A 12,937-nucleotide genomic window follows, 5' to 3' on the forward strand; every position below is an offset into this window, starting at 1 on the left:
AGAGGTGTCCTCTGAACCCCCCCGCAAGTAGGCGGCCTGTCTCCCCAATATAGGGGAGACAGGCCGCCTACTTGAAGAAGGGCTTATGCCCGAAACGTCGATTCTCCTGTTCCCTGGATGCTGCCTGACCTGCTGCGCTGTTCCAGCAACACATTTTCTTGTCTAATTAACTTGCTCACTTTAAATTCTGAACCATCCTCATCTGTCTCTCTATTCTCATTACTAGTTGGACTCCACTCCACTCCACTCACACCCCCAGCAAATCTTCCCACCAGGATATTGGTCCTGCTCCAGTTCAGGTGTATCCTGTCCCTTTTGAACAGATCTCTTCTGCCCCAGAATAGATCCTAATGATCCAAAGATCTGAATCCCTGCCAATGGCACTATTTTCTCAGCCACTGATTTATCTGCCCTACCTTTCTATTCCTACTCTCACTAGGACGTGACACTGACGGTAATCCAGAGATTACTACCTTTGAGGTTCTGCTTTTTAACCTCCCACCTAAAAACCTTAACCCTTTCACTAACTTATGTCATTCTTACCAATGTGTACAACAACCTCCAGCTTCTCACTCTCCCCGTGGACAATATGCTGCAACCATTCTGAGACATCCTTGAACCTGACATCAGAGAGGCAACACACCATCCTGAATTCTTGCCCATGACCGCAGAATCACCTGTCTGTGCCTCTGACTGAAGAGTACCCTATAATGATCGTTTATTTGGGCCTTGCCAAATCCCAATTAACAGAAGATGCATTCTCGGTACCCAAGAAGTGCCACATCTCCAATAGTTATTTATGTACCAGTTTCAGGTGAATCTACATCACTTTGTAATCATCACAGTTATCAATGGCAGTTCTCACTTGCAGGATTTTCTCTTGTGAAATTTGTACTCATTGTGATGATTAATGTTAGTGATATGGACTTTGAACACTTTTAGTTTTAAACATCCGCCTGTGAATGTTCTTTCCCTTTTCTATCCTCTGATTGGTAGTTGTAAGAGAGTTGAGAATCAGTGAATCTTTCAGCTGTCTGAAATGTAGGACTGAATTTTATCAGAAGTTGGCTAAATGTCAATTTTGTTGAGTTTCACAGAGGGTTTCCTCTCCATGTACCCTAACTTGTTTACTTATGCTATCTTCTCAAATTCATTGCATTATCGGCACAGTGGCATGGTGGCATAATGGTTAGCACTGCTGCCTCACAGTGCCAGAGACTGGTGTTCAATTCCTGCCTTAGGCAACTGTCTGTGTGAAGTTTGCACATTCTCCCCGGGTCTGCGTGGGTTTCCTCTGGGTGCTCTGGTTTCCTCCCACAGTCCAAAGATGTGCAGGTCAGGTGAATTGGCCATGGTAAATTACCCATTGTGCTAGGTTTAGATTACTTACAATGTGAAAACAGGCCCTTTGGCCCAACAAGTCCACACCGACCCGTCACCCATTCTCCTACATTTAACCCTTCACCTAACACTGCGGGTAATTTAGCATGGCCAATTCACCTAACCTGCACATTTTTGGATTGTGGGAAGAAACCAGAGTGAAGGGGTAAATATAGGGGAATGGGTCTGGGTGGGTTGCTCTTCAGAGTGTTGGTGTGGATTTGTTGGGCAGAAGGGCCTGTTTCCACGGTGTAAATAACCTAATTTAATCTGAGCACCATACCCTTATGACATCCCTGTCATCATGTTGCCCCACTCCCTGCAGATGACACTGCTGACCAATGCCAGGTTTTGTGCTGCCAGGAGATTAGATTAGATTCCCTACAATATGGAAACAGGCCATTTGGCCTAACAGGTCCACATCAACCCTCTGAAGAGTAACCCACTCAGACCCATTTCCCTTTGACTAATGAACCTAACACTACAGGCAATTTAGCATGGCCAATCCACCTGACTTGCAAGTCTTTGGACTGTGGGAGGAAACCAGAGCACCGGAGGAAACCCATCAGTCATGGGGAAAATGTGCAAACTCCACACAGATTGTCCCCAAGGCTGGAATTGAACCCAGGTCCCTGGTGTTACGAGGCAGCAATGCTAACCACTGAGCCACTGTGCCACCCCAATCGTAGCACCTTTAAAGCCCAACCATGCACCCAGTCAAACACTGGCAGTCTGCAGCTACCCTGCACTACAAAGGCAAAGTGGCATCCTGCTTTCCTGACAGGGACCTATAGGTCCTAGTGGACAGGGCTTTGGATGTGGTTGCTGGACATGGAGCATGCCCTGAGGTGTTGGTGACTGATGGAGTACCAGAGGAGCAAGCAGTAAGCTGGAGTCTCCAGCTGTCATATTGGGAATTGTCAGCATCAAGTTTATACCTGGTGGGTGAGAGAGTGGGAAAACTGGATACCAGTGAGGTGCGATTACATCATAAAGATGCTAATTTGTGCAGACAGGCCTCATGCCACTCACTAATGCTATTCTCGTATCACTGTTCAATAGTTGGTTGGAAAGCAGGACATTTTTCTCTGGATGTTGGGGTACACATCACAACAACATCTCTCTACTGCACCATTCTGCATCCACCCAGCACAAGACCCCAAACTGTGTGAATTCAGGCGGCATTACCACCACATTTGAAAACTCCCTTAAAAGGACCAGAATCTAGCTCTCCTAAGTAAGACTAAGCACCGGTCAAATTCACTAAAACACTTAGCAGTACTACCTTCAAGACAGTAGATCATTTCCAAAAATTCACTAATTAAATTCATTAATTAGAAAAGACAGTTAGTTATTTCTAGATAAAATAGAGAAATTTGGAATTTTTGCAAATTGTTCTAATTGAATTGAATTGAATTTATTGTCACGAGGCACAGTGAAAAGCTTTGTCTTGTGAGCAAAACAGGCAGATCACAGAGTTAAGTAGCATAGATGAGTAAATTATAGGTAAACAGCGGCAAAAAGCTAAAACAGAGGAACAGGCGAATGTTAAGAGTTTGTGAGTCAATTCAGTATTCTAACAACAGTAGGGTAGAAACTGTTTCGAAACTGGCTGGTGCGTGTGTTCAGGCTTCTGTACCTTCTCCCTGATGGTAGAGGTTGTAGAAAAACATTGCCAGGATGGGATGAATCTTTGAGAATACTGGCAGCCTTTCCTTGACGGCAGGCCTGGTAGATGAATTCAATGGATGGGAGGTTGGCCTTTGTGATTGCCAGTTCACCACTCTCTGTAACCGTCTGCAATCCTGAATGGTACATTTGCCATACCAGGTAGTGATACATCCAGACAGAACACTCTTGATGGCGCACCTATAAAAGTTGGCAAGGGTTTCGTTGTCATGCCAAATTTCCTTAGCTGCCTGATGTAGAAAAGACGTTGTTGGGTCTTTGTACTAATTGGAATTTGGTGTTTTGTTTTGACAGAGTTAAAAAGGAGACATGATCACATTCACTGTGTGGTTAATGTGCACCATCTTGATCATGTGTTAGTAGCTACATTAAAAGGGATTATTCTACTTTATAACAGCCAGGTAAGTCTGAGAATCATTATTTTTTTAATATTGCAAACTCAGGTAACTTAAGATTCATGGAAAAGTAAGTAGAATACAAGTGTAAACTTTTAAAAATTATTTATTGGACAGTTAAAAAGTGTGGCATCAGTGATCATCCATACCAACAATAACAATAACAACATATTAATCTAGCACCGTTAGCATCATAAACCATCTCCAGGTCTTTCAAAGGAATATTACAAAATAAAGGATGACACTGAATTGCATAACAAGATGACAGGTCAAATTACCAACATCTTGGTCAAAGCAATAGCTTTAATAGCATATCTAAAAGGAAGGAAGCGAGGTAGGGGCAGAAAGGCGTAGAGCAAATGTTCCAGACCTTATGACCAAGGTAACCTGACAATCAGGATTAGAGCAATTAAAATTAAAGATTGAACTTAAAAGTAAAATCATAGTGTAGTAGAAGAAAAAATAATTTGATTGGGGTGCATTGAATTTGTCCTATTGAAGCAAATTATTCTACAAGCAGAGTATTTGTGTTATTCTACTGAGAAACACAGACTTGAGGAAACCATTTTCCAACAGAAACAAATTGGGTAGAAGTGTCCATGTTTATGTGTTGCCTTTTTAGATTAGATTAGATTCTCTGCAGTGTGGAAATAGGCCCTTTGGCCCAACAAGTTCACACCGACCCTTCGAAGAGTAACCCACCCAGACCCATTTCCCTCTGACTAATGCACCTAACATTATGGGCAATTTGACATGGCCAATTCACCTGACCTGCACATCTTTGGACTGTGGGAGGAAACCGGAGCACCCGGAGGAAACCCACGCAGACACGGGGAGAATGTGCAAACTCCACACAAACAATTGCCTGAGGCTGGAATCAAACCAGAGTCCCTGGTGCTGTGAGGCAGCAGTGCCAACCACTGAGCCACTGTGCCACCCAAAAATAATAACTCGTTAACTATTTCTTTCTACACTTGTGTTATTTTCCTACTCAGGGATGCTATGTCATCTGGAGTAGATGGGACTCGAACTCAGGATGCTTAGGGCCAGAGGTAGGGACACTAACACTCCATCAATAGAGCCTTTTGAGGAAGCAAAACCTAGCCAATTCTGAACTAATTCTGATTTTGTAAAACCGTATCATTTCCTTGGTTATATAGTTACTGTACCTTCATTGCCGCAGCATCACATTCCAGGAACTTCTTTCTAACTGCGTTGCAGAAGCACCCTCACAAACTAACTAAAGGGGTTCTAGTAGAAAGTGCAGCATATGCCAAAATTAGCCAATAAAATGCTGATCTCAACATCATTCATCACTTCTGAAGAATATTTATACAATTAATATTAGGCTGGACTCTGAGGAAATAATAATTTTCCTTTAAAAATTGGGCAATGTAAAAGTTGGGGAAGTTTGGAGTTTGGAGCTAAAGGTAGACAAGTCTCCTGGCCCTGATGGAATGCATCCCAGGTACTAAATGAGATGACAGGAGAAATAGCAAATGTGCTTGTGGTAATTTTCCAAAATTCTCTGGACTCTGGGGCAATTCCTGATGAAGCACTTTTGCCAGATGCTGACTGACCTGCGGTGCTTTTTCAGCACCACTCTAATCTTGACTTTAATCTCCAGCATCTGCAGTACCCACTTCCGCCCCGCTGGGGCAGTTCCAGCAGATTGGAAAATAGTGAATGTGTCACCACTATTTAAAAAAGAAGGTAGACAAGGGATGGGGAATGATAGGCCAGTTAGCTTAACATCTGTAGTGGGAAAATGCTTGAATTTATCATCAAGGAAGAAATAGCAAGACATCTAGATAGAAATCGTTCAATTAGGCAGACACACCATGGGTTCATAAAAGATATGTCATGTTTAAAAATATTACTGGAATTCTATGAAAACATTTCGAGCATGGTCAACAATGGGGACCCAGTGTATCTAGACTTCCAAAAGGCATTCAACAAGGTGCTCACAAAAGGCTGCTGTGTAAAATTTAAAAAAAGCATGGTGTTGCAGGCAATCTATTAGTATAGGTAGATGATGGGTTAACCAACAGGAAGTAAAGAGTGGAGATAAATGCGTGCTTTTCTGGTTGGTGATCAGTGACCAGTGGTGTGCCTCAGGGATCAGTATTGGGACTGGAATTATTTACAACTTATATAGATGATTTGAAGTTGGGGATCACGTGTAGTGTGTCAAAGTTTGCAGTTGACACATTGATGAGTGGCAGAGCAAAGTCTGCAGAGGACAGTGAAAGTCTGCAGAGGGAGAGAGATCAATTAAGTGAGTGGCAGATGGAGTACAATGTTGACAAATGTGAAGTCATCCATTTTGATAGGAATAACAGTAAAAAGACAATTATTTGAAAGGTAAAAACATTGCAGCACGCTGCTGTGCAGAGGGATCTGGGTGTGCTTGTGCATGAATCACAGAAGGTTGGTCTGTAGGTGCAACAGGTAATGAAGAAGGCAAATGCTAAAGGGATTGAGTTTAAATGCAGGGAAGTTACGTTGCAGTTGAACAGAGTGCTGGTGAGGCCATACCTGGAGTACTGTATGCAATTTTGGTCTCCTTAATTGAAAAAGGATGTACTGACACCCACAGAGGGGAGCAGAAGTGGTTCACTCAGTTGAGTCCGGAGTTGAGTGGTTGGCTTATGATGAAAGGCTGAGTAGACTGGGATTATATTTATCGGAATTTAGAAGAATAAGAGGGGATCTTATAGAAACATAAAATTATGATGGGAATAGATAAGATAAATGTAGAGAGGATGTTTCCAGTAGCAGGTGAAACTAGGACAAGAGGGCATAGCCTCAGAATTGGGGAGAGCAGATTTAGGACTGAATTGAGAAGGAACTTCTTCACCCAGAGGGTTGTGAATCTATGGCCAGTAAAAAATTGAGGCTTCTCATTGAATGTTTTTAAAGCTAAGACAGATACTTTTTTGAATAGTAAAAGAATTAAGGAATATGGTGAGAGGGTGGGTAAGTGGAGCTGAGGCCAAGAAAAGATCAGCCACGATCTTACTGCATGGCCTACTCCTGCTCCTAGTTCTTATGTTCTTATTAAAACAGCATGAGTTCAAATTTCTGTTTTGGGGTCATTTTTTAACAAAAATATTTCAGTATCTTTTTTTCCCAGACCTAATTTTCAGAGTATCATCTGGAACAGTTATTAATGATCAATCCTGAGGTTAATTCTGAGGAGTGCTCTAACAACCTGGAATATCTTTAGTGCTGGAACTTTTATTGTTTAAAAATGAGATTGGAGAACAAAAGGCCTAAGTGATTAAAAAGATTTTTTTTGCAAGGAGATGAATGAACTTTTCATTCAACAGTAAATTAAATAAAAGTGATATCTATTTGTACTTTCTTATCATTTAGCCCAGTACTAACAGTATGTTCCAGAATGTGTTTAAAATATCACTTGTGTCATAAAACTAGTCAAGGCTTGATGATTTATGTGTAATTTTCACTTATTGAATCTTTCACATTCTGATAGAACTGCATAGACTGTTGTCAGTGTGATTTCCAGCATTTATACACATCAATGTGTTTAATTGCATATTTTCCATTATCATATTATTCAGTATTTTATCAAATCACTATTTAATCTGTAATAATGCACCATCTGTTCACATTATTAATTTTCATCTCATAATTTTAGCAAAATACATTAATTACTTTTAGGTGATTTTTATCTGTCGGGCATAAAGGCCTTATCCTCTGATAAATTATCTTCACCTCTAGAAAGGGGCATTTTCGGTCATCTTCAGTACTGAAGTAACCAGTTGTGGAGATTCAATCAATGGTAGTGTTTATTGAGCTTAACAATGCAGCTTTTTAAGTACCATTTATAAAAGCACATGGATCAGATATAAGCCAACACATACAAATGACAAGAAAAATCTAGACAGCTTTAATGGACTCATAATAATTACCTGGGATCAACAATATATATCCTGGAATACTGAAAGAACATAGGATAGTTTGTGACAGACTGATAATCAGACACTTAAGGAGATAATGCAGAGATAACAGTAAATTAGAAACTCTACCCTGGAAGTAGTCGGGGTGCCCTCATATGAACGGGATATGATGCTCAATTCATCGATCGCCAGTTCCAACGTGCCACAGCGAGAAACTGTAATGACCTCCTCAGGACACAGACTCGTGCAACTGACAGGGGACCCTTCGTAGTCCAGTACTTCCCAGGAGCCGAAAAACTACACCATGTTCATTGCGACCTGCAACACATTATCAATGAGGATGAGCCTCTCACCAAGACCTTCCCCAGCCCTCCACTTCTCACGTTTAAATAACCACCAAACCTCAAACAGATCATTGTTTGCAGCAAACTGCCCGGCTTTCAGGACAACACAATACAACCTTTTCATGGTGGACACTGCAAGACGTGTCAGAGTTTCGACACGGATACCACCATTATGCGTGGGGACACCTCCTGCCATTTACGTGGCAGGTACTCATGTGACTCAGCCAAAGTTGTTGATCTCATACGCTGCGGGCAAGGATGCCCTGAGGCATGGTACATTGGCGAGGCCAAACAGAGGCTACAGCAATGGATGTATGGACACCACACAACAATCAACAGATAGGAGTGTTCCCTCCTGGTTGGAGAACACTTCAGTGGTCCAGGACATTCGACCTTGGACCTTCGGGTGACCATCCTCCTCCAAGGCAGACTTCGGGACAGGCAACAAGGGAAAGTGACAGAGCAGAGGCTGATAGTCAAGCTCAGTACTCATGGGGATGGCCTCAACGAGGACCTTAGGTTCATGTCACACTACAGGCGACCCCATTGCACTATACACACACACACACACACGACACAGTCACACAGACACTCCTAGGCAAAAGTGAGGTCTGCAGATGCTGAAAACCAGAGTTTAGGTTAGAGTGGTGCTGGAAAAGCACAGTAGGTCAGGCAGCATCCGAGAAGCAGGAAAATTGATGTTTCGGGCAAAAGCTCTTCATCAGGAATAGAGAAGCACAGACACTCCTACATACACACACTCCTACAGATACACATACTGTCCTACAGACCCATACACTCACGCAGACCCTTTTTCATATACTCACACATACACTCCCACACTCACACATGCACCCTCTCACAGACATATACCCCTTTACACTCATACACATACATATACACTCTCTCACAGACATTCATAAACCCTGCCCACCCCCCCTGCCAACACACACCCACATGCCTACCTACACATATAAGTTTGTGGGGTGAATTTGTACTTGCATAATTACATTTTACTTTGCTCAAAAACTGCATGAATCCATGTAAGATTCTGTAAATCCATTTTTTAGATTAGAATCAGTCTGAACATTGGGGCACAGACAGCCTCACACAGGGCACCTCACACCTTCAATGCATTATCTGGGCTGACATAACAGCAATTGTTAAAATTCACTTGAGAATGTAACTTTTAAATGTTCTGCGATTTACGCATAGTGTCATAGAGTAATAGAGATGTACCAGCACAGAAACAGACCCTTCAGTCCAGGCCGACCAGATATTCCAACCCAATCTAGTCCCACCTGCCAGCACCCAGCACATATCCCTTCAATCACTTCCTATTCATATACCTAATGCCTTTTAAACCAACATGTTCATTCTAAAAGATGAGGGACTTAACAAACAATCCAGGTCTTTGTCAATATATAATTTCAGTTACATCACACTGTAAACATTTGCTATCAATTCTGTGTCTTACAATCCTCAACTCCACAACCACCTGATGGAGTAGCGCTCTGAAAGCCAGTGCTTCCAAATAAACCTGTTGGACTATAACCTGGTGTTGTGTGATTTTATAACTTTGTACACCCCAGTCCAGCACCGACATCTCCAAATTAGGATTGTATTCTCCTAGTTTTATTTTTGCCTGTACAATTTCATCTTTAATGTTTATCCCCAAACATCTATTGTTGGTTCCCAGTTTTTTTCTCATATAGATGCTGACCTTTGGTGACAAAATCTGAAAGCAATGTCACTTGCCACATATAGGAAAAATTTGGAGGGATATGGGCCAGGAACAGGCAGGTGGGACTAGTTTAGTTTGGGATTATGATTGGCTTAGACTGGTTGGACCAAAGGGTCAATTTCCATGCTGTATGACTCCACGACTCGATATATACGCAGATACCACTCAGCACTATTTCACCACTATCATGTTTAACAGTTCACTGTCTCTAAACTTATAGACTTTTTGTCCAACATTGATATTCAGATGAAGTCATTGGCTTCATTGCTCTCCCTGGCAATCTCCTGAGGCTAAACAAGATTATTTGCAATCTTTGAATTGCATTTGACCCTGAGATGAACTTTGAGCCATATATCCAATTCACTATTAAGATTTCCTGGATCAGCAGCAATCCTCACATGCTGAGTGTTCTCTAATCATATGGAACAAGACTTGCATAATATTCAGCTTGAACTAACATTTATGCCACACAAGTGCCAAGCATGTTGAACAAGAGAGAATGCAACAATCATCCCCTAGGTATTCAATGGCATTACGACCCTGAATCTCCCACTATCAATATCTAGGGGATTACCGTTGGCCACAATCTGAACTGCACCAGCCAAATAAATATTGTGGCTACAGAGCAGGTCAAAACGTAGGGATTTTTCAGCAAGTAATTACACGCTTGTCTCCCCAATGCCTGTCTATCATCAACAAGGCACATGTTAAGAGTGTGGTGGAATATTCTTCACTTGCCTTCAATAACACTTATAAATTTGGCATCATCCAAGACAAAGCAACCTGATGTGGCGCTACATCTAACACATTCAACTGCTGTACCACTGAACAGTGGCAGAAGTGTGTATCATAGATAAGATGCACTACAACAATTCACCAAATCTCCTTCAACAACACCTTACAAATCTGTGGCCTCTACCTCTAAATCGGACAATAGTAGCATGGGAACATCACTATCTGCAGGTTCCCCTCAAGGCACATACCACTGTATGTTCCTTTATTGTCATTGGGTCAAAATCTTGAAACTCCTTTCGTAACAGCATTGTGAATGCACCTATCCCATTGATTGACTGCAGCAATGCAACTCCCCACCACCTTCTCAAGAGCAATTAGTGATTGGCCTTGCCAGCAATGCCCACATCCTGTGAATGAATAAAGGCATTTCCCATATCTGCCTCTGCCTCAGCTCATCTTCTGCTGAATGCTTCAACAACAGTTTTTTTTCAATTTTGCATTTATGTTTGATTATTCCATTGTATATCTGGCTCTCCTCCAATATTCAACTAATATCTACCATGAGCAGAACGATAAAAAGTAGTTCACTACACTTAAAGTCCTTTCAAGCTTAGTGCCTCATATGAACAATCGTTTGAACCCATTGGTATTTCTCAAAGATTCCATTTGGAGGCCACATTTGGAGATGTCAGTCAAATGTGAATTGTCAAGCATTCTACTGTAATAATGATAGCTAGTAATAACAGTTATGCAGGGTTAATCCTGTAATAATAGTTCTCAGGCTTATGTCAACAGACATAATAAAAATAGCAATTTTTTTAACACTGCAAAGAGTTTTTCTTTCAAATTTTTAAATGCCAGGAGATGTGATTGCCTTGATTCCTCCCTTTGGCAGGTTCCTTTGACAGCTCAAGGGAATTCATGTTTGCACTTAACAATTGCAAAGAGCAACTGAATTCCACAAAAGGGTACCTTTCCTCTTCCAAGAACACCTGGCCTCTCCAAGAAGAGTCCTGGGACCACGTCTAACATGGTACCTTACCTTTTCAAAAGGGTACATTCTCTCCAAAGAACTCCAATATCTTGAGAACATTGCCTACCAGGTCTACCATCCACAATCCCACTAGAAGAGACATGAATATGCACTTTAACATATGCAGTTGCTTTAATCAACCTTGGATATGTAAATTTGAACCAGCCTCTATTCCCTTCCACCTGAGAGAAAAGTCAGAGACCAGGTCCCAGGGCAGATCTTCAAGATTTTATGCCTCAAGTGCATTTTTTGCTCTCTGCAAATGTTTTTGCAAGAATTGAGTCCTAAGGGTACAAACTAACAAATGATAAATTTGAAACTGATATTGGAATTTTTTCAATCAAACAATTAAAAATTAAATCTTTTCCTTTAAGGTGTGACACATATAATTGTCAGCGTGAGTGAAAGAAATATTCAAATTGGGCCTGAATGTTTTAATTATTATTGATGTCAATTATCATTACCTCTTTGTCTTTTTATAACCGTTTTATATTTCCTTCTTATTGAATACATTGTTGCAACTAATTTGTTCATTATTTTCTACAAACAATTATTTTACATTGCTGTGTGATTGTAGCACGTTGGTCAGAAGAATATGATAATTGTACTGGAAGACAGATAAGGGACTGAACGGATAGGATGAATCAACTGAGAAGAATTATCTTTCCTTGTATTTGTTCAAAAAATGCAGAAACTTCTTTGATACTGAAAATATGAATACTTCTACTTTAAATAATAATTTCTAACATAGCATTTTGTATTAAACCATTAAACATCTTAGCTCTTTTTAATGTTCTGTGTGATCCAGCTGATTTTGGATGAACTATTTTTAATACTTCATTAAAAATTCTTTTGAATAATATTCTTAGCTGACAGTTCAACACCTCAGGTAACACTCCTCTGGCAGCACTTTAACCACTGTCTTAAAATAGCTGTTCAATGGAATTTGAACCCAAAGTTTAATAATGAAATTGTCAGAATCCATTAATTCCTCATCCAGGCTTCTGCACCATTTCTTGGATCTCTTACTCTCTCCTGTTTTCTGTTGGCAGAACCTACCGACAGCATTTCTATTATGTAACTGCAAGTGCATTCAATGCAACTGCAGTGCATATTAACTCCAACATAGAAATAATTTGTCAGAATACCACCACTGCTTCATAATCAATATGTTGTTAATGAGACAAGGTATCTGAGTTGGTCTATTTTTAGCTGCAATTATTGAGAAATCTCTCTCGTAATTGATTTCATTGAATTACATGGAACGTACAGTACATAAGTCTTTGACCTTTCTCATCTATGGCAGCATTTATCCTCTTATCCTTTTACATTTAATTCTATCAGTATAACCTCTTTTCCCTTTTCAATAGACAATAAACAATAGACAATAGGTGCAGGAGTAGGCCATTCTGCCCTTCGAGCCTGCACCACCATTCATTATGATCATGGCTGATCATCCTCAATCAGTATCCTGTTCCTGCCTTATCTCCATAACCCTTGATTCCACTATCCTTGAGAGCTCTACCCAACTCTTTCTTAAATGAACCCAGAGACTGGGCCTCCACTGCTCTCTGGGGCAGAGCATTCCACACAGCCACCACTCTCTGGGTGAACAAGTTTCTACTCATCTCTGTCCTAAATGGTCTACCCCATATTTTTAAGCTGTGTCCTCTGGTTCAGCACTCACCCATCAG

At 41.0% G+C, this 12,937-nt stretch overlaps 1 protein-coding gene across 1 annotated transcript in view; it reads left to right on the forward strand.

Moving 5' to 3' along the window:
• The window catches only part of LOC122553173 (WD repeat-containing protein 64-like), a 132,701-nt gene that overhangs the window by 20,506 nt on the left and 99,258 nt on the right, over nt 1-12,937 (forward strand). The window contains exon 4 of the mRNA XM_043696759.1: nt 3,364-3,470. Within this exon, the coding sequence (XP_043552694.1) occupies nt 3,364-3,470 (107 nt within the window). The remainder of the gene's footprint in view (nt 1-3,363; nt 3,471-12,937) is intronic.

Source organism: Chiloscyllium plagiosum, chromosome 9 (assembly GCF_004010195.1).
Source record: "Chiloscyllium plagiosum isolate BGI_BamShark_2017 chromosome 9, ASM401019v2, whole genome shotgun sequence".
Lineage (NCBI taxonomy): Eukaryota > Metazoa > Chordata > Chondrichthyes > Orectolobiformes > Hemiscylliidae > Chiloscyllium > Chiloscyllium plagiosum.